The sequence below is a fragment of the Mobula birostris genome, chromosome 5 (genome assembly GCF_030028105.1).
Source record: "Mobula birostris isolate sMobBir1 chromosome 5, sMobBir1.hap1, whole genome shotgun sequence".
In the NCBI taxonomy this organism is placed as follows: domain Eukaryota; kingdom Metazoa; phylum Chordata; class Chondrichthyes; order Myliobatiformes; family Myliobatidae; genus Mobula; species Mobula birostris.
This window is the reverse complement of record NC_092374.1, coordinates 6228790-6255802: the sequence shown is the minus strand read 5'-3', so window position 1 is coordinate 6255802 and position 27013 is coordinate 6228790. Positions and strand designations below refer to the sequence as shown.

Sequence of the window (27013 nt, the reverse complement as noted above, 5' to 3'; positions counted from 1 at the left end):
GAACGTAGTGTTATGCACAGATGGTTCTGAATCCATGCAGCCCAGCTTCTCGGGATCTCATGCCTCCTGACTACCTGAATGAGCCTACCACGAGGAACTTAGTCGAACACCTTACTAAAATGCATAGACACCACATCCACCGCCCTACCTTCAATTGATTTTATCGCGGGTGCCGGATGATGGCACTAGGCAGTTTGGTACAGACTAGATGGGCCGAAGGGCCTGTTTCCGTGCAGTAGCGTTCTATGACTCTCCATGTGAATATGAGCGATACCCCAGATTCTGAATGTATTGTTATGTACTGATGGTTCAAATCGAAATATCCCCAGCAAACTCAAAGACACAACCTCACAACACAGAATTATTCTGCATAGCCAATATTTATCCTCAAACATTAAAAGCAAGATTAACTGGTCTTCAACACACCCGTATTTTGATGACCTTGGGGTGCTTATGCTTGTTAGACCTGCTCATATCAGTCTGGACCACTCCTCCATCTGCGTGCTTGGTCCAAACCCTAGTAACTATACAGCTTTCAAGGTTCCTTTCACTGGTGAATAGTGAAGCAAATTGGGCACTATTTGCTTCACTATTCACCAGTGAAAGGAACCTTGACAAATGTGAGTTCAGCATAGAAAAGGCTGGAACATGTCAAGGTTAAGAGAGAGAACGTCTTGGAACTTTTGAAAAAATTTGGCATAGATAAGTCCCTGAGGCTGTACGGCTACTGCAAAACAACAAACTTTATGAAATACTGAACGTCAGTAATAATAAATTAGGTTCTATCAGTTCCACAAGGGAAACCAGATACGCAGCTGCTTATATCATTAATGTAAAACTATACACTACTGCAAGTACTCAAGTCACACAGCAAATCTATGGAGAGAGGAATATACATCTCAGATTGATTGACATGTTTATCAACCCAAAACATTGACACTGATTCACCCTCCACAGCTGATGACAGACCCTATGTGACCCAGTCCCAGCGGCATGCAAAAGTTTGGGCACCCCTGGTCAAAAATTCTGTTACTGTGAATAGTTAAGTGAGTAGAAGATGAACTGATCTCCAAAAGTCATAAAGTTGAAGATGAAACATTCTTTTCAACATTTTAAGCAAGATTAGTGTATTATTTTTGTTTTGTACAATTTTAGAGTGAAAAAAAGGAAAAGAGCACCATGCAAAACTTTGGGCACCCCAAGAGATTTGAGCTCTCAGATAACTTTTACCAAGGTCTCAGACCTTAATTAGCTTGTTAGGGCTATGGCTTGTTCACAATCACTGTTAGGAAAGGCCAGGTGATGCAAATTCCAAAGCTTTATAAATACCCTGACTCCTCAAACCTTGTCCCAACAATCAGCAGCCATGGGCTCCTCTAAGCAGCTGCCTAGCACTCTGAAAATTAAAATAAATGATACCCACAAAGCAGTAGAAGGCTATAAGAAGATAGCAAATCGTTTTTAGGTAGCCGTTTCTTCAGTTCGTAATGTAATTAAGAAATGGCAGTTAACAGGAACAGTGGAGGTCAAGCTGAGGTCTGGAAGACCAAGAAAACTTTCCCAGAGAATTGCTCGTAAGATTGCTAGAAAGGCAAATCAAAACCCCTGTTTGACTGCAGAAGACCTTCGGAAGATTTAGCAGACTCTGGAGTGGTGGTGCACTGTTTCATTGCGCAGCAACACCTGCCTTCATGGAAGAGTCATCAGAAGAAAACCTCGCCTGCCTCCTCACCACAAAATTCAGCAGCAGAAGTTTGCAAGGGAATATTTAAACAAGCCTGATTCATTTTGGAAACAAGTCCTGTGGACTGATGAAGTTAAAATAGAACTTTTTGGCCACAATGAGCAAAGGTATGTTTGGAGAAAAAAGGGTGCAGAATTTCATGAAAAGAACACCTCTCCAACTGTTAAGCACGGGGGTGGATCGATCATACTTTGGGCTTGTGTTGCAGCCAGTAGCATGGGGAACATTTTACTGGTAGAGGGAAGAAGGAATTCAATTAAATACCAGCAAATTCTGGAAGCAAACATCACACCGTCTGTAAAAAAGCTGAAGATGAAAAGAGGATGGCTTCTAACAACAGGATAATGATGCTAAACACACCTCACAATCCACAATGGACTACCTCAAGAGGCGCAAGCTGAAGGTTTCGCCATGGCCCTCACAGTCCCCCAACCTAAACATCATTGAGAATCTGCAGATAGACCTCAAAAGAGCAGTGCATGCAAGACAGCCCAAGAATCTCACAGAACTAGAAGCCTTTTGCAAGGAAGAATGGGCGAAAATCCCCCAAACAAGAATTGACTCTTAGCTGGCTACAGAAAGCTGTGATACTTGCCAAAGGGGGTGTTACTAAGTACTGACCATGCAGGGTGCGTAAACTTTTGCTTCAGACCTTTTTTCCTTTTTTGTTATTTTGAAACTGTAAAGGATGAAAATAAAAAGTAATCTTGCTTAAAATATTAAAGAAATGTGTCATCTTTAACTTCATGCCTTTTGGAAATCAGGTCATCTTTTACTCACTTAGCTATTCACAGTAACAGAAATTTTGACCAGGGGTGCCCAAACTTTTGCATGCCACTGTATGCTCAAGCTTTTCAATCCGCTGTAAGTCATCCCTACAATCGCCAAGATCCTTTTCTGTAGTGAATACTGAAGCAAAGTATTCATTAAGTACCTCTGCTATCTCCTCAGGTTCCATACACCCTTTTCCACTGTCACACTTGATTGGTCCTATTCTCTCATGTCTTATCCTCTTGCTCTTCACATACTTGTAGAATGCCTTGAGGTTTTTCCTTAATCCTGCTCGCCAAGGCCTTCTCAAGGCCCCTTCTGGCTCTCCTAATTTCATTCTTAAGCTCCTTCCTGCTAGCCTTATCTTCTGGATCTCTATCGTTACCTAGCTTTTTGAAGCTTTCCTAAGCTTTTCTTTTCTTCTTGACTAGATTTTCAACAGCCTTTATACACCACAGTTCTTATACCCTACCATCCTTTCCCTGTCTCATTGGAATGTATCCATGCAGAACGCCACACAAATATTCCCTGAACATTGGCCACATTTCTGCCATATTTTCCTGAAAATATCTGATCCCAGTTTATGCTTCTAAGTTCCTGCTTGATAGCCTCATACTTCCCCTTACTCCAATTAAACGTTTTCCTAACTTGTCTGTTCCTATCCTTCTCCAATGCTGTGGTAAAGGAGATGGAATTATGATCACTGTCTCCAAAATGCTCTCCCACTGAGAGACCTAACACCTGACCAGGTTCATTTCCCAATACCAGATCAAGTACAGCCTCTCCTCTTGTAGGCTTATCTACACATTGTGTCAGGAAATCTTCCTGAACACACCGAACAAACTCCACCCCATCTAAACCCCTTGCTCTAGGGAGATGTCAATCAATATTTGGGAAATTAAAATCTCCCACCATGACAACCCTGTTATTATTACTTCTTTCCAGACTCTGTCTCCCTATCTGCTCCTCAACGTTCCTGTTACTATTGGGTGACCTATAAAAAATGCCCAGTACAGTTATTGACCCCTTCCTGTTTCTAACTTCCATCCACAGAGACTCAGTACACAATCCCTCCATGACTTCCTCCTTTTCTGCAGCCATGACACTATCTCTGATCAGCAGTGCCATGCCCCCAACTCTTTTGCCCCCCTCCCTGTCCTTTCTGAAACATCTAAAGTCTGGCACTCTAAGTAACCATTCCTGCCCCTAAGCCATCCAAGTCTCTGTAACGGCAACAACATCATAGCTCCAAGTACTGATCCTCGCTCTAAGCTCATCCGCATTCCTTGAAAATGGCGCACAAGTAGAAAAAGCTTAATGCACATTGGCCTTCGTAACCAGAGTATTGAGTACAGGAGTTGAGATGTTATGTTGAAGTTGTATATAGCCAGGATGCGAGGACCCGAGTTATAGGGAAAGGTTGAATGGATAGGATTTTATTCCCTAGAGCATAGGAGGAGGAGGGTAAGATTTGATAGAGGTATACAAATTATGAGGGGTATAGATAGGGTAAATGCAAGCAGGCTTTTTCCACTCAGATAGGGTGGGACTACAATAAAAGGTCATGGGCCAAGGGTGAAATATTTAAGAACCTGATGGTGACCTTCTTCACTCAGAGGGTAGTGAAAGTGTGGAATGGGCTGCCAGTGGAAATGGCGAATATGCGCTCGACTGCCGTATTTGAGAAAAGTTTGGATAAATACATGGATGGAGGGGCATGGAGGACTTATGGTTCAGATACAAATTGATGAGATGAAGTAGAATAACAGTTCGGCATGGACTGGATGGGCCAAGGGTTCTGCTTCTGTGGTGTGTGACTGAGGAATGAACCCGAGTAATGATCGCTTGCACAACCACCTCCCCACCGCACTTCTCAGAAAACAAACAGGTTACACAATCTATTCCTCACCTCCAGGTTGAGATACAGCTCACCCAAAAACAGTACAAATGAATGAAATTTTTTTCTGGTCTCTTCATCACCTGCTGCTGCCTCGTCCTTCTTCACAAATTCTTTCTGACACCTGTGGAGAGAGGACAGAGCTGCAGTTTGTATATAAGGTAAGAAGCATAGATCGAGTGGACAGAGAGAGGCTTTCCCCAAGGCAGAAATTGCAAATAGGAAAGGTCATAATTTTAATATGATAGGAGGAAAGTATGGGGGTGGGGGAGGAATGCAGAACTAGACTGGTTGTTTTTGTAAATTCCCTCTACAGTTGCAACAGAATCTCCCAGCTTTTCAATTCAATGCCTCTAGCAATGAAGGCTAACATTCCACTTGCCTTCTTTATAAGCTGTTGCAATTCCTATGCAATTCGTGCACCAAGTCCCTCTCCACAACAATATGCTGCAATCTTTCAAAGGCAAAGTTTATTATTAAAGTACGCATATGTCATATTACCTTGCTATTCATTTTCTTCACATTTATTGTCATCTGACAGTACATGTAAAACCAAATAAAATAGACATTTACAGGAAACAAAAGAAATACAACAGATTTTACAAAGAACTATACAGTCAACCTTCACCAATCCCACTACCTGTAATCCGGTTCCTTCGATAATCCGGCACTGATTATGCTTAATGTGATCCTTCTGTAATTCGGCATTTTCACTAATCCGGAACTCCTCAGGTCCCAATGGTACCGGATTAGTGAAGGTCGACTGTACATGAAACACTATTTAGAACATAGAACATTACAGTACAGTACAGGCCCTTCAGCCCACAATGTTGTGCTGACGCTCAAACCCTGCCTCCCATATAACCCCCCACCTTAAATTCCTCCATATACCTGTCTAGTAATCTCTTAAACTTCACTAGTGTACCTGCCTCCACCACTGACTCAGGCAGTGCATTCCACGCACCAACCACTCTCTGAGTAAAAAACCTTCCTCTAATATCCCCCTTGAACTTCCCACCCCTTACCTTAAAGCCATGTCCTCTTGTATTGAGCAGTGGTGCCCTGGGGAAGAGGCGCTGGCTGTCCACTCTATCTATTCCCCTTAATATCTTGTATACCTCTATCATGTCTCCTCTCATCCTCCTTCTCTCCAGAGAGTAAAGCCTTAAAGCCTTAGCTCCCTTAATCTCTGATCATATTGTATACTCTCTAAACCAGGCAGCATCCTGGTAAATCTCCTCTGCACCCTTTCCAATGCTTCCACATCCTTCCTATCGTGAGGCGACCAGAACTGGACACAGTACTCCAAGTGTGGCCTAACCAGAGCTTTATAGAGCTGCATCATTACATCGCGACTCTTAAACCCTATCCCTCGACTTATGAAAGCTAACACTCCATAAGCTTTCTTAACTACCCCATCTACCTGTGCGGCAACTTTCAGGGATCTGTGGACATGCACCCCCAGATCCCTCTGCTCCTCCACACTACCAAGTACTCTGCCTTGGAGTTTGTCCTGCCAAAGTGTACCACCTCATACTTCTCTGGGTTGAACTCCATCTGCCACTTCTCAGCCCACTTCTGCATCCTATCAATGTCTCTCTGCAATCTTCGACAATCCTCTACACTATCCACAACACCACCAACCTTTGTGTTGTCTGCAAACTTGCCAACCCACCCTTCTACCCCCATATCCAGGTCGTTAATAAAAATCATGAAAAGTAGAGGTCCCAGAACCGATCCTTGTGGGACACCACTAGTCACAACTCTCCAACCTGAATGTACTCCCTCCACCCTGACCCTCTGCTTTCTGCAGGCAAGCCAATTCTGAATCCATCTGGCCAAACTTCCCTGGATCCCATGCCTTCTGACTTTCTGAATAAGCCTACCGTGTGGAACCTTGTCAAATGCTTTACTAAAATTCATGCAGATCGCAGATCACATCTACTACACTACCCTCATCTCTATGCCTGGTCACCTCCTCAAAGAACTCTATCAGGCTTGTTAGACACGATCTGCCCTTCACAAAGCCATGCTGACTGTCCCTGATCAGACCATGATTCTCTAAATGCGAAGAGATCCTATCTCTAAGAATCTTTTCCAACAGCTTTCCCACCACAGCCGTAAGGCTCACTGGTCTATAATTACCCGGACTATCCCTACTATCTTTTTTGAACAAGAGGACAACATTCACCTCCCTCCAATCCTCCGGTACCATTCCCGTGGACAACGAGGACATAAAGATCCTAGCCAGAGGCTCAGCAATCTCTTCCCTCGCCGCGTGGAGAAGCCTGGGGAATATTCCGTCAGGCCCCAGGGCCTTATCCATCGTAATGTATTTTAACAACTCCAACACCTCCTGTCCCTTAATTTCAACATGCTCCAGAACATCAACCTCACTCATATTGTCCTCACCGTCATCAAGTTCCCTCTCATTGGTGAATACCGAAGGGAAGTATTCATTGAAGACCTCGCTCACTTTCACAGCCTTCTGTCATCCTTTTGTTCTTCACATAATTGAAGGATGCCTTGAGGTTTTCCTTTACCCTGCTCACCAAGGCCTTCTCATGCCCCCCTCTTGCTTTTCTCAGCCCCTTCTTAAGCTCCTTTCTTACTACCCTTATTCCTCAATAGACCCATCTGATCCTTGCTTCCTAAACCTCGTGTATGCTGCCTTCTTCCACCTGACTAGATTTTCCACCTCACTTGTCACCCATGGTTCCTTCACCCTACCATTCTTTATCTTCCTCACTGGGACAAATTTATCCCTAACATCTTGCAAGAGATCTCTAAACATCGACCACATGTCCATAGTACATTTCCCTGCAAAAACATCATCCTAATTCACACCCGCAAGTTTTAGCCTTATAGTCTCATAATTTGCCCTTCCCCAATTAAAAATTTTCCTGTCCTCTCTGATTCTATCCTTTTCCATGATAATTATAAAGGCCAGGGAGCGGTGGTCACTGTCTCCCGGATGCTCACCCACTGAGAGATCTGTGACCTGACCCGGTTCGTTACCTAATACTAGATCTAGTATGGCGTTCCCCCTTGTCAACCTGTCAACATACTGTAACAGGAATCCGTCCTGGACACATTTAACAAACTCTGCCCCATCTAAACCCTTGGAACTAATCAGGTGCCAATCAATATTAGGGAAGTTAAAGTCACCCATGATGACAACCCTGTTGTTTTTGCACCTTTCCAAAAGCTGCCTCCCAATCTTCTCCTCTGTATCTCTGCTGCTACCAGGGGGCCTATAGAATACTCCCAATAGAGTAACTGCTCCCTTCCTGTTCCTGACTTCCACCCACACTGACTCAAAAGAGGATCCTGCTACATTACCCACCCTTTCTGTAGCTGTAATAGTATCCCTGACCAGTAATGCCACCCCTCCTCCCCTTTTTCCGCCCTCTCTATCCCATTTAAAGCACTGAAATCCAGGAATATTGAGAATCCATTCCTGCCCTGGTGCCAGCCAAGTCTCTGTAATGGCCACTACATCATAATTCCATGTATGTATCCAAGCTCTCAGTTCATCACCTTTGTTCCTGATGCTTCTTGCATTGAGGTACACACGTTTCAGCCCTTCCACCTTACTACCTTTGCACCCTTTATTCTGTTTCTCTTTCCTCAAAGCCTCTTTATATGCTAGATCTGGTTTTACTCCATGCACTATACTTGCAGTTCTCAGATGACCTTTATCCTCTTCCACCTCACTATCTGCTCTAACACTTTAGTTCCTCTCTCCCTGCAAACCTAGTTTAAACCCCCCCGGAGCAGCATTAGCAAACCTTCTAGCAAGGATGTTAGTCCCCCTCCAGTTCAGGTGCAATCTGTCTTGTCGGAACAGGTCCCTGGAACAAGGCCCAATTGTCCAGAAACATGAAACCCTCCCTCCTGCACCAACTCCTTAGCCACGTATTTAGCTGCATTATCTTCTTAGCTGAGGAAATGCTGCACTGCTGTCGATGCTACACCTTTTCAGGTGGATAATTAGCCCTTCTGCTCTTGATTTATCAGAACTACATCATGTGAAGAATTTCCTCACTCCATCTCACTCCCTCAGACCCAGTTCCTATTGAGTTTTCACCATCTATACTGATCTTCCCCCCTCTAACCCTGCACAGTCCTCAGCCAATGTCTAAGCCTTGACCACATACATCATCACTTCAACGCACTCCAAGTCCAACATGATGTTGAACTCTTCTTCCCGCTCTTGCACCTCCAAGGTTGTTTCTTTGGGCAGAAATCTTCACCCTAGACCAGGGGTTCCCAAACTGGGGTCCATGGACCCCTCAGTTAATGGTAAGAGATCCACAGCACAAAAAAGGTTGGAAACCCCTGCCCAAGACTGAACACTGTCTCCAGAACTCCTGATCTACCTAGACTCTACCTCCTAGCCTCCTACCTTTAGATCCAGACTCCACCTGTGCATTGACGGCCTTGATTTTTCTGCCCTGCTCACTCACTCTACATACTGCCTTCTGATAGTCCAGCAGCTGAACCACTTCTGACACGGCCATCAAACCTGCCATGGGTGGCAATATCATGGTATGGATAAACTGCATTCCATTTCACAGATACCTTTTCGCTCTTCCCTCTGGACCGTGACAGGCCACTGTCTCCCACAGATTCCGCAGATTCACTCAGAATCTATCCCCCTATAGATTTCAACTTTACATCCAGCATCATACAGCCCTCTTCCAGCTTTGGACACCCGCCCTCCCAGTATTCTTGGCCAACATTCACCTATCCACCAATACGCATTTGTTGTTAAACCCAGAAAGCGAACCAGCAACTCTACCTATTCAGGAGGCTGAAGAAATTTGAGATGTCCCTTTTAATCCTCACTTTTTTTTTTTAAATCAATGAACCACAGAAAGTATTCTGTCGGGACACGTGCTATCCAAGACTGTAAGAGACTGTAAGAGATTGCAGAGAGTTGTGGACACAGCTCAGCACATCACAGAAACTAGCCTCTCCTCTATGGACTCTGTCTACACTTCTCACTGCCTTGGTAAAGCAGCCGGCATAATCAAAGTCTCCCATCCATTCATTTCCCTTCTCTAGCAAGAGACTGAACATTTGAAATGAGGCAAGGGCGATGAGAAGAAAGCAAGAGCCAATATAACTTGTTGGAGAGTGCAGGATGCAACACTTACCTCTCTAATAGAAGTTCACGGAAGTTGTGATTTCTAAGGTTAACAGATAGATTCTGTGATAGGTAGTTACACAGCCGAGCCCCCGTGTATGTGAAGTTGGGCACTGTAGTTGCCTAAGTGAAGAGAAACAAAACAGACTAAATTGGATCCTGGGGGAGACACGACAACACAACTAGGAATTATAAGAGTAATGAATAAAACAAAATGCTGGAAATGCTTCCTCTCTCACGCTCTTTCATTCTTGATTTCCCAGCCCTGAGAAAAAGACAGTGTGTTTTCACCTTTAATGTTCATGCCAACCCAGACAGAATATGAGGTGTTTCTCCTCCAACCTGAGAGTGACCTCATTGTGACAGAAGAGGCCATGTCAGAATGAGAAAGGGGATTGTAATTAAAATGGTCTGCCACTGGAAAATCCTGCAGACCCAATGGCATAAACATCGATCTGAATTGAATTGAATTGACTTTATTACTTACATCCTTCACATACATGAAGAGTAAAAATCTTTACGTTACTTCTCCATCTAAATGTGCAATTTATAGCAATTAGTAATAAATAATATGTACAACAGGACAGTCAACATAGCTTAGAAATGGCCCCAGCGGCCTCAATGACTACAGACCGTTGGCATTGACCTCCCACATCATGAAGACCCTGGAGAGATTTGTTCTGAGCTGCTCCGGCCTATGGTCAGGCCACACTTAGATCCCCTCCAGTTCGCCTACCAGCCTCGACTAGGGGCTGAGGATGCCATCGTCTACCCGCTGAACCGTGTCTACGCCCACCTGGACAAGCCAGCGAGCACTGTGAGGGTCATGTTTTTTGACTTCTCCAGTGCGTTCGACACCATCCACTCTGCTCTGCTGGGGGAGAAGCTGACAGCGATGCAGGTGGATGCTTTCCTGGTGTCATGGATTATTGACTACCTGACTGGCAGACCACAGTACGTGTGCTTGCAACACTGTGTGTCAGACAAAGTGGTCAGCAGCACTGGGGCTCCACAGGGGACTGTCTTGTCTCCCTTTCTCTTCACCATCTACTCCTCGGACTTCAACTACTGCACAGAGTCTTGTCATCTTCAGAAGTTGTCTGATGACTCTGCCATAGTTGGATGCATCAGTAGGGGAGATGAGGCTGAGTACAGGGCTACGGTGGGAAACTTTGTCACATGGTGTGAGCAGAATTATCTGCAGCTTAATGTGAAAAAGACTAAGGAGTTGGTGGTAGACCTGAGGAGAACTAAGGTACCGGTGACCCCTGTTTTCATCCAGGGGGTCAGTGTGGACATGGTGGAGGATTACAAATACCTGGGGACACAAATGGACAATAAACTGGACTGGTCAAAGAACACTGAGGCTGTCTACAAGAAGGGTCAGAGCCGTCTCTATTTCCTGAGGAGACTGAGGTCCTTTAACATCTGCCGGACGATGCTGAGGATGTTCTATGAGTCTGTGGTGGCCAGTGCGATCATGTTTGCTGTTGCGTGCTGGGGCAGCAGACACCAACAGAATCAACAAACTCATTCGTAAGGCCAGTGATGTTGTGGGGATGGAACTGGACTCCTTGTCGGTGGTGTCTGAAAAGAGGATGCTGTCCAAGTTGCATGCCATCTTGGGCAATGTCTCCCATCCACTACATAATGTACTGGTCAGGCACAGGAGTACATTCAGCCAGAGACTCATTCCACCGAGATGCAGCACAGAGCGTCATAGGAAGTCATTCCTGCCTGTGGCCATCAAACTTTACAACTCCTCCCTTGGAGGGTCAGACACTCTGAGCCAATAGGCTGGTCCTGGACTTATTTCCATCTAATGTCTAATACCAGAAGGCACGCATTTAATTTGAGATCGGGTAAGTTCAAAAGAGATCCAAAGGGAATTTGTTTTTGTTTTACCCCACAGAGTGGTGAGTGCCCGGAATGTGCTGCCAGGGGTGGTGGTAGAGATAGAAACAATAGAGGCTTTTAAGAGATGTTTAGATAAGCATATGAAAGTGAGAAAAATAGAGGGATATGGACATTGTGAGTTTAGCTGGCAATTTGATTACCAATTTAATTAACACTGTGGGCCAAAGAGCCTATTCCTATGCTGTACTCCTCAATGTTCAAAGCTCGATGTTCTATGGACCAGGAACTATAACTGCAAAGTAATAATCAGAATTCAAAGAAAAATCTTTACCCAGTGGAAAATAATTAGGACAAGGACAGGGCTTTGAGGAACTCTTGCACTGCAACAGTTCATTCAGACAACGGAAAACATCTTCCAACAGTCCAGTTATAATGCAAAAATTTTATTATAGTTACTCAGAGTCAAAGTTGTGTAGCGTAGAAACAGACCTTTTGACCCATCATATCTATGCCAACCATCACATCTATTTGTGCATACAAGGCATTCTACAAAATTACAATTTCCACTGGTAAAGATTTTCTCTTGAATTCTTCTTACTATCCAAGTACGTAAACAGTTGGAAGAAAGTTTGTGAACCCTTTGCAATTATTTGATTTTCTGCATTCATTACTCATAAAATGTGGTCTGATCATCATCCAAATCACATTAATAGACAAACACAATTTGCCTAAACTAATAATACACAAACAATTGTACTTCTTCTCGTCAATATTGAGTACACCATTTAAACAATCACAGCCGAGGTTCAGAAAAGTATGTGAACTTCTGGGGTAATGCCTTCTACAAAAGCTATTTGGAGTCGGGTGTTCCAATCTATGAGATGAGATTGGGTTGTAGAGGTGCCCTGCCCTATAAAAAAGGCACACCAGGCCTGCTCTCCTCAACAAAGATCTGTTTACGTGCACCATGCCTCAATCAAAACTACTTTCAGAGGATCTTAGAATAACTGTAGAGATGCATGAAGCTAGAAAAGGCTACAAAAGCATTTCTAAAAACCTGAGTGTTCATCAGTCCACAGTAAGAGAAATGTTCTACAAATGGACTGTTTGTACTATTAGTACTGTTGCTACCCTCCCAGGAGTGGGCATCCTGCAAAGGTCACACCACGTGCAATGTTGAAGAAGGTGAAAAAGAACCCAAGGGCAACAGCAAAAGACCTGCAGAAATCTCTAGAGCTTGCTGAAGTCTCTGTTCATGTGTCCACTATAAGAAAAACACTGAACAAGAATGGTGTTCATGGAAGGACACCATGGAAGAAACCACTGCTCTCCAAAAAAATAACATTGCTGCACATCTCAAGTTTGCAAAAGACCACCTGAATGTTCTCTAACACTTCTGGAACAATGTTCTGTGGACAGATGAGACAAAAGTTGAACTTTTTGGCAGAAATGTACATTGCTACGTTTGGTGGAAAAAGAACACTGCACACCCACACCAAAACCTCATCCCAACTGTGAAGCATGGTGGAAGGAGCATCATGGTTTGGGGCTGCTTTGCTGCCTCAGGGCCTAGACAGTTTGCAATCGTTGAGGGAACAATGAATTCAAACTTGTATCTAGACATTTTACAGGAGTATGTCAGGGTAGCAGTCTGTCACCTGAAGCTTAATAGAAGTTGGGTGATGCAACAAGACAATGATCTGAAACACAAAAGTAAATTAACAACAGAATGGTTTAAAAAGAAGAAAATTTGTGTTTTAGCATGGCCAAGTCAGAGTTCAGACCTTAACCCAAATGAGATGCTGTGGGACTGGTCATGCAAGGTATCTCAGAAATATTGATGAACTGAAACAGTTTTGTATGGAGAAATGGTCTAAGATTCCTCCTCATTGTTGTGAAAGCCTGATCAGCTACAGGAAACGTTTGGTAGAGGTTGCTACACGAGATTCTACCAGTTATTAAACAGAAGGGTTCACATACTTTTTCTAGCTTGGACTGTGAAAGATTAAACAATGTGTTCAATAAAGACATGAAAAGTACAATTGTTTGTGCTATTAGTTTAGGCAGATTGTGTTTGTCTATTATTGTGACTTAGATGAAGATCAGACCACATTTTATGAGTAGTTAATGCAGAAAACCAGGTAATTGCAAAGGGCTCACAAACTTTTTCTTGCACTCTATGTCACCATATGTTACCCTGAGCTTCATTTTCTTGTGGGCATTCACAGTAAATACAAGAAACACAATAGAATCAATGACAAACAGATAATCAACCAATGTGAAAAAGAGAAAAAGATGTGCAAATACAAACATAATGAATAAAAAATAAACTTGAGAGCATGAGTTGTAAAATCCTTGAAAGTGATTGCATAGGATGTGGAATTATTCACTCTGATTCAAGAGCCTGATGGTTGAGCGGTAATAAGTACTTGCCTTTACAGATTCTGGTTTAGTCTCCATAAGTAGAAAGTTTTGTAATTAAGATTTCTTTTAAACGAATGATGAAACTACAAGTAGCAAAGACAATAAGGAATTAATGATTCAACTTTAAGACACCCCCCCAACCCACACCAACCACCCCGGTTACTTTTACACACACACACCCACATTCCTACCTGCTGGTAGATTATCTCCACCACTTCTTGTAGTGCCTCATCTGTGTTGACACAGCTGTTCATCATTTCGGTGAAATGCACAATCTCCAGTTCAAAGCTCCCAGGGTGAGAGGTCAAAAGACTCAAGAAATCTTGGAGATAGTCGGATAGTGTGAGGTCAGGTAATACGTCAAAATCCACGTAGGACTCATCTGGCACTACCTTTCAGGGGAGACCAGCAGAATCGTACATCAGAATTCACCCAAGGATTCAATATTCCCACTGCTTTGTGTTTTTTTTTGTAGGGTTCTCAGTAATATTAACTGTAATGTTAACTGTTAACTGCTAATTATAAAATAGCTTCTCTGAAGTGTTATAATGAAATGGCTTCTTTGCAATGTTAGCTATGAGGTAATGTTCTCTGCAGCTGAAATGTTTGGGTTATAGTTATAGATAACAGAGGAACTCACCAATGGAAGCTATGTTATTCTATCTGTATGTGTGGGAACCTGAGTCAGTGCGCGGGCTTTTCGGGAGGAGAACCGAAGAGGAAGGACGTGCTGGACGCGCTCTGGTGACCACCGTGGTTGGTCCCAGGCGGCGGGTCGAGGAGGTCAGAGGAGATCGAATGGTGGAAAGAAGACCCCGTTAATTGAGCTCCAACGGTTGTGCACAAAGTGGTTGAACTCTGATAAGTTTGGCGCCTTTTACTTTCCTTTTATATTGTATCTCTATCAATTACATAGTTCCAGTAAGATCTATAAAGTGTAATCTGTAAATCGTACATTGTGTGGTATCTGATATTTTATGTGAGAGTTTGTACCAGGGTGCATTACACAGCAACTACGTAAACGTGAGACACCGTTTGGCGGGCGGATGGGGTTTCCCTTAGACAAACACGAGCCGATAGCCCTGAGCGTTACATTCATATATACAGTGGCATGCAAAAGTTTGGGCACCCCAGTCAAAATTTCTGTTACTGTGAATAGCTGAGCGAGTAAAAGATGAACTGATTTCCAAAAGGCATAAAGTTAAAGATGACACATTTCTTTAATATTTCAAGCAAGAAAACTTTTTTATTTCCATCTTTTACAGTTTCAAAATAGCAAAAAAGGAAAAGGGACCGAAGCAAAAGTTTGGGCACCCTTCATGGCAGTACTTAGTAACACCGCTTTGGCAAGTATCACAGCTTGTAAATACTTTTTGTAGCCAGCTAAGAGACTTTCAATTCTTGCTTGAGGGGTTTCCGCCCATTCTTCCTTGCAAAAGGCTCCTAGCTTTGTGAGATTCTTGGGGTTTCTTGCATGAACTGCTCTTTTGAGGTCTATCCAGAGATTCTTGATCATGTTTAGGTCAGGGGACTGAGGACCATGGCAAAACCTTCAGCTTGCACCTCTTGAGGTAGTCCATTGTGGATTTTGAGGTGTGTTTAGGTTCATTACCCTGTTGTAGACACCATTCTCTTTTTATCTTTGGCTTTTTTACAGACGGTGTGATGTTTGCTTCCAGAATTTGCTGGTATTTAATTGAATCCATTCTTCCCTCTAGCAGTAAATGTTTCCCGTGCCACTGGCTGCAACACAAGCCCAAAGCATGATCGATCCAGCCCTGTGCTTAACAGTTGGAGAGGGGTTCTTTTCATGAAATTCTGCATCCTTTTTTCTCCAAACATACCTTTGCTCATTGCGGCCAAAAAGTTCTATTCAAAAGGTTCAAAGGAACATCTAAACAAGCCTGATGTATTTTAGAAACAAGTCCTGTGGACTGATGAAGTTAAAATAGAATACTTGCCAAAGGGGGTGTTACTAAGTATTGCAATGCAGGATGCCCAAACTTTTGCTTTGGGCCCTTTTCCTTTTTTGTTATTTTGAAACTGTAAAAGATGGAAATAAAAAAGTTTTCTTGCTTAAAATACTAAAGAAATGTGTCATCTTTAACTTTATGCCTTTTGGAAATCAGTTCATCTTTTACTCGCTCAGCTATTCACAGTAACAGAAATTTTGACCGGGGTGCCCAGACTTCTGCATGCCACTGTAGATAGATAAAGGTTCCTGATATAAATACAAAGTCGAATCCATGGCAAAGTACAGTGGATCCCCGTTAATTGGGCCATCGGTTTATTTGGGACAACTTTTAAAAAACAAAAGTTAATAAAGAAAATTGCTGAGATTGTCTTAATTCATCTGGGACTCTATGCTGCTCAACTGGGACAGAAGACTGTTGCCGAACAGTTTCTAACTAGCTTCATTTGTGTGCACTTGAGCAGCCATTAAACACTACACTGTACTTAGAGCAAACAGTTTTTAAATAGCATCTGTTGCACGTTTCTCTAATTAAAGAGCAGTGATTTTTGTCACCGATAGCTGGTGAGAAATAAGCGATACGAAAATTCAGAACTGTTTTATTCACTGTAGTTTCAAGCATTCAGGTTTGGAGATGCCAGAAACTGGCAGGAGTGAAAATGAAATGATTTCACTACTTCGATGAGTTAGAAACTACAATGAATTTGTAGGTTATTGATAATCATCCTAAATGTTACAATGAAAATGAAGATGTAGAGGATGCAATTGTCAAATGCGTTGTACACTGGGTGTATGCTGAATTTGTTCATTTACAGTCATAGCATTGTACAGACCGCACAGACTCTGTCACTAACAGGGGAATATCTTGAATAATAAAATGGACTCTTGACATCATAATCAACAATGTCATGGCCTTGCCATAAGCCCGTTAGATACAGGAGCAGAAGTATACCATTCAGCCCATTAATTCTACCCTGCCATAATCCAGCTAACAGCATCAAGAAATTAAAGGGGAAGGGCCAGGGGAAACCAAACAGCAGTTGAAACATTAATAAACTTGTCCCAATCAACATAACCAGTCAAAATCATTCTGTGGCTCTTTATATTTAGAATTGTCAATCAGGACAGCAGGTAGTGGCTTTGAGATCTATCCTTCAAACATAGCTAGATAATTAAATAGCGTCATAACATTTAACTCCGCCATGGACAGTCCCAAGCCCGGCTCCAAAGACCTCGTCCCTGGGAGAAAAAGGGTCTTTGAAGATGGGCTACACCTGGGGACAATTTGAAAGACTGGTCCAGGACAGAGGGCAGTGGTGAGCTGCTGTTGGCCCAGTAGGGGTGATGGGCTTATGTATATGTGTAAAACGTTACGTTGAAAAGAAGTCATTTTGGGGGCACTTCTGCTCCGTGAACACAATTGCCAAATTTCAGACTTTGAGTCAGAAAACAGCAAGTTTCATACCCACATCCACACAACAACAAAGGCTCTTGTGGGGAAGGACGGCACTGTCCTGATAAGAAGGGTTCTCACCCCATCTGTTAAAGATCCTAATACATCACTGCCGGGAAAATCTAGACAAACATCTGTATCAGAATAGAATATATATATATATACATATACATACACACACACACACACACACACATATATTCTGCTTAATTGGAACAGGAGACGATTGCCAAACAGTTTCTAACTAGCATCACCCACGTGAACTTACATGGCTGTTAGACACTATACTGTGCTTACAGTGATCAATTTTTAAATAGCTTCATTTGCATGTGTTTGTTCAAAAAGCAGCGATTTTTGCCACTGAAAGTTGGCAAGAAATAAGCAATATGACAATTCAGAACCGTTTTGTTCACTGTGGTTTCAAACATTCTGGACTGGAGATGCCAGAAACAGCTGGGATAATTGTGTTGCTGAGAATTGACTGGAAGGAGTTACCTCATTAAAGTGCGAGGATGGTGGCATGACATCAGCAGAGACACTGTCAATCACAGGGTGCTGAAGGAAAAAGAAACAGACATTAACAAGATCAGTGGAGTGGTTACTGAACATGAGGGAACTGGCTTCATATGATGACTTTATTATAAACGTGAATATATCATGAAACATGTACGATCTTTGTACTTCAATTTCATCCCAAGAGAACCATATGTAGATCTTTCATACACAGTGTATTCCAGTTAATTGGCCATCAGTTAATCAGGACAGCTTCTTATTTAAGACAACTCTTTGACCATAAGACATATGAGCAGAATTAGGCCATCTGGCCCATCGAGTCTGCTCCGCCATTCAATTATGGCTGATCCTTTTTTCTTCTCCTCAACCCCAGTTCCTGGCCTTTTATCTGTAACCTTCGATGCCATGTCCAATCAGGAACCTATCAACCTCTGCCTTAAATACACCCAACGATCTGTCCTCCACAGCTGCATGTGGCAACAAATTCCACAAATTCATCACCCTTTGGCTAAAGAAATTTCTCTGTATCTGTTTTGAAAGGGCACCCCTCTATCCTGAGGCTGTGTGCTCTTGTCCTAGACTCTCCCACCATGGGGAAACATCCTTTCCACATCTACTCTGTCTAGGCCTTTCAACATTCGAAAGGTTTCAATGAGATCTCCCCTCATCCTTCTGAATTCCAGCGAGTACAGACCCAGAACCAAACATTCCTCGTATGAAAACCCTTTCATTCCTGGAATCATCTTGTGAAACTCCTCTGGACCCTCTCCAATACCAGCACATCTTTCCTTAAGCAAAGAGCCCTAACCTCTTCACAATACTCAAGGTGAGGCCTCACCAGTGCCTTATTAAGCCTCAGCATCACCCTCTTGCTCTTGTATTCTAGACCTCTTGAAATGAATGCTTACATTGCATTTGCCTCCTCTCCACCAACGCAACCTGCAATTTAACCTTCAGGGTGTTCCGCACAAGGACTCCCAAGTCCCTCTGCATCTCAGATTCTTCGATTTTCTCCCCATTTAGAAAACAGTCCGAATATTTATTTCTACTACCAAAGTTTAAGGTCATTTTCCAACATTGTATTTCATTTGTCACTCTCTTGGTCATTCTCCTAATCTGTCTAAGTCCTTCTGCATCCTACCTGTTTCGTCAACACTACCTTCCCCTCCACCAATCTTTTGCAAACTTGGCAACAAAACAATCTATTCCATCATCCAAATCATTTTAAATCTCTCCCTCTCCCAGTCAAGAGTGCCCTCCTGCTTCAAATTATCCACCATTGTCCCTGTACCAAAAAAGACCAAGGTAACATACCTGAACGACTGGCGTCCTGTCACACTCACCTCAACAATAAGCAAATGCTTTGAGAGGCTGGTCAAAGATTACATCTGCAGCTTGCTACCACCTAAACTGGACCCCCTACAATTCACCTACCAACACAACCCATTGACAGATGACACAATAGCCACTGCTCTACATAACCGTCCTTACACATCCGGAGAAGGATGCTTATGTGAGAATGCTGTTCTTGGACTACAGTTCAGCATTCAACGACACAGTTCCATCCATGCTTGACAGGAAGCTCAGAGAGCTTGGCCTTGACCCTACCTTGTGCAGCTGGATCCTGGACTTGCTGTCAGATCACCAGCAGGATGTAAGGGTGGGCTCCCTCACCTCCAACCCTCTAGCTCTCAATACAGGAACCCCTCAGGACTGCGTACTGAGTCCCCTCCTTTACTCCCTGTATACCCATGACTGTATCACCACCCACAGCTCCAATCTGCTAATTAAATTTGCCGACGACAGTACACTGATTGGCCTTATGTCAAACAATAACGAGGTGGCCTACAGGGAAGAAGTCATCTCTCTGACACAGTGGTGTCAAAAATACAACCTCTCCCTCAATGTCATAAAAACAAAGGAGCTGGGGTTAAGAGGGTAAACAGCTTCAAGTCCTCGGCATCCACATCACTAAGGACCTCACGTGGTCTGCACACAAGTTGTGTGGTAAAAAAAAAAGGCACAACAGCGCCTCTTTCACCTTAGACAGTTGAGTAAGTTTGGTATGGGCCCCCAAATCCTAAGAACTTTCCACAGGGGCACAATTGCGAGCATCCTGACTGTCTACATCACTGCCTGGTATGGGAACTGTATCTCCCTTAATTGCAGAACTCTGCAGAGAGTGGTATGGGCAGCCCAGTGCATCTATAGTTGTGAACTACCCATGATTCAGGATGTTTACAAGGATAGGTGTGTAAAAAGTGCCTGTAGGATCATTGGGGTCCCAAGCCATCCCAACCACAATCTATTCCAGCTACCACCATCCGGGAAACAGTACCGCAGCATAAAAGCCAGAACCAACAGGCTCTGGGACGGCTTCTTCCACCAGGCCTCAGACTGATGAACTCACGCTGATTTGAGTGTACTCTATATTACATTGACTGTTCTATTTATAATTTTTTTAAGCAATTATGATTGCACATGGCACATCTAGATGGCGATGTAACAAAGATTTTTACTCCTCATGTATGTGAAGGATGTAAGAAATAAAGTCAATTCAATTCAAATCATTTATATACAGCGTAAAAAGAACATCGACGTAACACCACTAGTCACTGGCAGCCAATCAGAAAAGGATCCCCTTATTCCCACTCACTGCCTCCTACCAATCAGCCAATGGTCTAACCATGCCTGTAACTTTCCTGTAATACCATGGGCTCTTAACTTGGTAAGCAGCCTCATGTGTGGCACCTTATCAAAGGCCTTCTGAAAGTCCAAATATACAACATTCACTGCATCCCCTTTATCTGTTCTACTTGTAATCTCCTCAAAGAATTCCAACAGGTTCATCAGGCAGAATTTTCCCTGAAGGAAACTATGCTGACTGTTAAAGAACAAACACTAATCATGAAAATAGCAGGTACTCCTTTTGCATATTTGAGAAACTATGCAGCTTACTTGGGACAGGAGACTGTTACCAAACAGCTTCTAACTAGTGTCAGTCACTTGTGTGGCTGTTACAGACTACACCATGCTAACAGTGAACAGCTTTTAAATAGTGTCAATTGCACGTGCTTCTGTTGTGTTATCCATTTGGGCTGATGGATGTCCATTGAAAATGCAGTGATTTTATAATTCTGTTTTTTATTTTGAATTTTGGTAGTTCCTCAGGTTTCTCTATTAATTGGGATAAGAGTGAACTAATGCCAGTCACTGCAGTGGTTAATACAGCATATTTACAGTCCATTCCCTTTAAATAACTCACGATAATTTTTCCTATCTTGGTGTGACTATTACAAAAAAACCAGATGATCTTTTGCAAGTGAATTGGCGAAACAAAGTTGAGCAGGTTAAACGCAAATATTGACTTTTGGAAAACCCTTCCAATTTCTTTGGTGAGGAGGGTTAGCGCAATCAAGATGATTGTACTGCCACGATTTCTTCATCTTTTCTAGTCAAATTCATGTTTTATTCCTCTGTCATATTTTAAGCAATTGGATTCAATTATTATACCCTTCAATTGGAATTACAAAGCCATTAGAATTACTAAAAAACACTTGTCAAAGCCCAAGGAAGCAGGTGGTTTTGCCCTACTGAACGTTAAAATGTATTACTGGGCTGCCCACCTATCCATTCTTGCATGGTGGAAAAAAGGCCCACCCTCTACCTCAGACTCGTGCCCAGTGTGGTTACTCATAGAGAGAATGCTTTGTAAGAAGACTTCCTTACCAGCTCTCCTTAGTAGCCCCACTGCAGTTAATAAGTCACATTTTAGTAACAGCTTCGTGGTCGGCAGCACTATAAGAATTTGGAAGCAGATTCAACTACACATTAAGGACCCAAAAACTTATATTGACACTCTGATTTGTGACAATCATTCCTTTTTGCCTGGCCTGAATGATACCGTTTTTTTTAACCTGGAAACAGAGAGGCATCTGTAGCATAGGTGACCTATACATTAATGGAAACTTTGCCTCATTTGCGCAGTTACAAGCAGTTTACAACATCCCTGCATCTAGTTTTTTTTAGATATTTACAAATTTGAGATTATGTTAGGAAATATATACCCAACTTCGAAGTTTTAGACAAACGAGTTCCTGGAGGCAATAAATAAATTTGATCCTGTTACTCGTAGTGCGGTGTCCTATTTTTATCAGATCCTACACAATGGAGCTCGGGTGAATACTGCGGGTTTTAAACAGGCATGGGTGGATCTGGGATGAGTGCTTAAAGAGTATACATGATTATTCGGTTAACGTCAGACACAGACTTACACAGTTTAAAACAATACATAGACTCCATTACTCCAAAGAAAAGTTACAGTTTCTACCCTAATGTTTCACCAGTTTGTAATAGATGTAAATCTGTGAACAGTAACTTGTCACATTCATTCTGGTCATGTTGTAAGCTTTATGCATACTGGAAAAGTATCTTTCACTGTTTCTCATGAGGCTTTTGGGAAGCGGTGGGAACCAGACCCGCTCATAGCCATCCTTGGAGCAACAAGCTCCCTATCTTCAGCCAATGTGTATGAAAAAATGGCTGTATTATTTGGAAGGGTGATTGCTAAGAAGTTACTCCTGCAAATGTGGAAAATTGACTCTCTGCGATCTGTGGCTGAGAGAACTGGCAAATACTTTACATTTGGAGAGATTGAGACTATGTAATGAGGACAGAGGAGACATCTTTGAAAGGATATGGGGCCCTGTATTGGACTTTCTTATGGGGTGAGGACTGAGGTTTTTTGGTGCGGTGCACCTCTGCTGTGTATGTTTATTTTTGCCTTTATATTTTTCTCCTTTTTGCTGCTCAATATTTAATTTGATTTTGTTATGGTTGTGGTTTTTTGTGGACGTGCTGTATTTTTTTTTGTGTTTGTAATAAATACAAATAAAATAAATAATTAAAAAAATTTTTGAATACGAAAACTGAGCAACAAATTGTCATATGAAATTGGTGGCATCCATTAGTCTCGCGAGACCATGAATCTGCGCCTGGAAAGTCTTGCTTCTCCTCTCCAGGGCGCAGGCCTAGGCAAGGTTGTATGGAAGACCGGCAGTTGCCCATGTTGCAAGTCTCCCCTCTCCACGATACCGATGTTGTCCAAGGGAAGGGCAAGGGCCGATACAGCTTGGCACCAATGTCGTCGCAGGAGTTGCCAGAACGAGGTTGAAGGCAACGTCGGACTGCCTTAGGGACTCCAGCTCCAGATTTGTCCTCAGGGTTTACTCCCGAAGCCTTTCCCGTAAGTGGGTATGGCCGCAAGGCAGCGGAGGTTTGAAATGGACTGCCTTCCCTGGCTGACGAGCTCCATCTACCTGAAGCACTGGTTTTAAGGCGCCAGGACCCGCCTTCGCCCCTTCTCCTGTCAGTAGAAACAGTTCCGCCGGGCTTAGAGGCTAAGCCACACGAGAAGGCCAGGAGTTGGACTTGGTTGTCAGAGGCTATTTGAGGCGCATGCCGTGAGGAGCACTTTTAGGTAGTGGGAGCTTGTCCCCACTACCACCCCTCGGCTTGACAACCTTAGGAACCTATATGAAATACAGAACAAGTTATAATCAGAAGGGCGGGTATTGATGTTTGTGGGCTGGAGATACATAAAAGGGCATCGTCAGCATATAACGAAAGGTGATGTTTATGTCCATGCATATCAATGGGAGATATCAAAGGGTCCTGTCTGATGCTAACAGCCAGTGGCTCAATGATAACTGCAAACAAAAACGGAGAAGGGGGGCAGCCTTGACGAGTCCCACGATGAATTGCAAAATGGGAGGAAATATTCTGATTAGTGATAATAGAAGCAGATGAGTGTGAATAAATTATCTCAATCCATTTAATGAAAGATGGTCCAAATCCAAATTTCTTAAGTGCAAACATCATATATGGCCATTCCACTTGGTCAAACGCACGTTGTGCATCTAATGGAATGACTACAGCCTCTTCTGCATGTTTTGTATATAAAATATTGAAAAGACAATGCAAATTAAAATACATATGTCTACCTGGCATAAAGCCAATTTGATCTGGATGAATAATAGAACAAATGCATTCTTTTAACCTATTGGTCAGGAATTTCCCAAGAATTTTGGTTTCAATGGGCAGTAGCGAAATGGGGCGATATGATGAACCACCTTGGGATGACGGTCTGCTTTTGGAATCAGAGAAACATTGGCTTTACATGAAGTGGGTGGCAATCTGGAAGCTATCCTAGACTGATTCAACATTCATAAGAGCAGAGGTGACAGTTTTGGACCAAATACTTTGAAGAATTCCATGCTAAAACCATCTGGACCCGCTGCCTTATTACTGGGGAGGGAAGAGATCACCTTCTTGATCTCATCTAGGCTTATATCAGCACCTAGTGTATTTACTGAATCTGTTAGCTTTTCTATTTTTTTATATAACTTTTTAACTATTTCCATGAAACTTTGCCTAATTGTGACAGCCATTTCATTAGGCCAAATTATACTGGTCCTGATGTGTCCCAATTAACCAGAATGATATAGAAATATACTGCATACATATTTATTTGTGTGAATTTTCAATACTTAGATATAAGACAATAAGTCATAGGAGCTCAATTAGGCCATTCAGCCCATCGAGTCTGCTCCATCATTCTAACATGGCTGATCCCGGACCCGACTCAACCCCATACACCTGCCTTCTCCCCATATCCTTTGATGTCCTGACAGATCAGGAAATGATCAACTTCTATCTTAAATATATGCACGGACTTGGCACAACGTCCCACAGATTCACTACTCTCTGGCTAAATAAAATCCTTCTTAGCTCTGTTAGAAAAGGTCACCTCTCAATTCTGAGGCCACGCCCTCCAGTTCTGGATACCCCCACCGGAGGAAACATGCTCTCCATAGAGAAATAGAAAACCTACAGCACAACACAGGCCTTTCAGCCCACAATGCTGAGCTGAACATGTACTTACTTTAGAAATTACCTAGGGTTACCCAGAGCCCTCTATTTTTCTACGCTCCATGTACCTATCCAGGAGTCTCTTAAAAGGCCCTATCGTATCTGCCTCCACCACCGTAGCTGGCAGCCCATTCCACACACTCACCACTTTCTGCATAAAAAACTTACTCTTGACACCTCCTCTGTACCTACTTCCAAGCACCTTAAAACTGTGCCCTCTCATGCTAGCGATTTCAGCCCTGGAAAAAAGCCACTGACTATCCACACAATCAATGCCTCTCAGCATCTTATACACCTCTATCAGGTCACCTCTCATCCTCTCTCACTCCAAGGAGAAAAGGCAGAGTTCACTCAACCTATTCTCATAGGCCATGCTCCCCAATCCAGACAACATCCTTGTTAACCTCCTCTGTACCCTTTCTATGGTTTCCACATCCTTCCTGTAGTGAGGCAGCCAGAACTGAAGATGATACTCCAGGGAACTATATAGCTGTAACATTACCTCTCGGCTCCTAAACTCAATCCCACGGTTGATGAAGGCCAATGCACCGTATGCCTTCTTAACCACAGAGTCAATCTGCGTAGCAGCTTTGAATGTCATATGGACTCAGACCCCAAGATATCTCTAACCCTCCACACTGTCAAGAGCCTTACCATTAATACTATATTCTGCCATATTTGACCTACCAAAATGAACCACCTCACACTTATCTGGGTTGAACTCCCTCTGCCACTTCTTAGCCCAGTTTTGCATCCTATCAACACTTTCAGTACGCTGGATGAACTCAGCAGGTCGGGCAGCATCAGTCAGAAACGGTGAGTCGACGTTTCGGGCCGGAACCCTTCGTCAGGACTGAAGAATGAAAGATGGGGAAGGATTTGAAGAAGGCTTGTAGCGTCAGTTGATAGACCAGTAATCTGAAAGACAAAGGGGTGGGGGAGGGGAAGCATTGACATCATAGCCCTGAAAACAATGGGTGGTAGAAGAAGGAGGCGGAACTATGAGCAGCCCGACGGCAGGGAATGATTAAATTTGAAAACCATCAATTCCGACTGTATGAGGACTTCAGCCCTGAATTAATGAGAGCACGATTGGCTTTCAAACCTCTGATGACGGAATGCTGCCAAAAAGATCTTAAACCAGCGTTACTGTACCCTGTCCGCTTAAGAATTTCTCCTCCGAACAGCCAGCGACTTTTTTTCAACTCTACAAGTGCAGCTTGAAGCTTTCTGGAAGAACTTGAATCAGCCGCCACAGTTTAATTAATATAGGATCCTTGTGATATTGGCTTCGGCTTTTTGTTATTTTTTCAAATTCTATTACTCATACGACTCATTTTTGAAGATTGACCTTTATAAGTATAAGACTTCTAGTTTTGATCGGTAGTGTTGCTATTCTTTATACTTAATCTTACTGTTGTTATCGGTTACTTTCTATATTTTTTTTAATATTGTATGTGGGGGAATACTATGTTTTTTTCCCTCCCCGTGGCATAACCATGATGGCGCTTTGTTTTCTTCTTTCCATTATACCTTTGTTTTTTTTAACCGCACTATCTTTTTGAGTTCTTCTTCCCATAATACTTTTTTTTGCCGGATACGCCTTCTTTTTACACTTAACTGTTCCCCCTTACAAATATTTTACATTGAATAATATGTATTGGTACCTCTTCTTTTTTTATTTTATTAGCATGTTAGTGATTATAGTACTAAGGTATTTTATTTTACTGTATTTGTTAAGTCTATGGTTTTTTTTCGCGGTTATAGTGTATTTTTTTTTAGGTGGCCTTTTTACCAACATATATTTGGGAGCCGCCTTCTGGAGAAATGGGGGTAGATTTAGTGTTAGCTAGCTTTCTGGCCTTTCTTGGCTTAGTTTTAGGGTTCTTGGGTAGTGGGTGGGGGTGCTTTTTCTTTTTTTCCATTGGTCTAATTCTGAACTACAACAATGTCTGCATTGTCGCAACTTCCATCTCTTTTCCAAAGGCTGGTTCCTCTTCCGGTTACATGGGTTTATACTCTGGTTAACCCTTTATATATCAAAAGATTGATTTATGGTTAACATGGCTCAGAGGATTAACTTTGTTTCTTGGAGTACAAATGGACTAAACCATCCGATTAAAAGGAAAAAGATTTTTAAAGTATTCCATAAAATGAATGTCCATATTATTTTTGCCCAAGAAACTCATGTGAGGAAAGAGGATAATCAGCGTTTTTTTAAGTTTTGGAAGGATTAACAATATCACTCAAACTCCAAAGCTAAAGTGCACAACACCTTCTCTGACCCGAATGGTAGATTC

The 27013-nt window shown here is 42.7% G+C and overlaps 1 protein-coding gene across 3 annotated transcripts in view; it reads right to left on the bottom strand.

Annotated features, from left to right (window-relative positions):
- The window catches only part of paip1 (poly(A) binding protein interacting protein 1), a 64528-nt gene that overhangs the window by 17410 nt on the left and 20105 nt on the right, over positions 1-27013 (bottom strand). For 2 of the 3 annotated variants that reach the window (XM_072257533.1, XM_072257531.1), the window contains exons 4-7: positions 17766-17825; positions 14037-14237; positions 9575-9687; positions 4425-4536 (exon numbers count right to left, since the gene is read on the bottom strand). In XM_072257533.1, the coding sequence (XP_072113634.1) occupies positions 4425-4536; positions 9575-9687; positions 14037-14237; positions 17766-17825 (486 nt within the window). The remainder of the gene's footprint in view (positions 1-4424; positions 4537-9574; positions 9688-14036; positions 14238-17765; positions 17826-27013) is intronic. The other variant, XM_072257532.1, reaches the window with a different exon arrangement.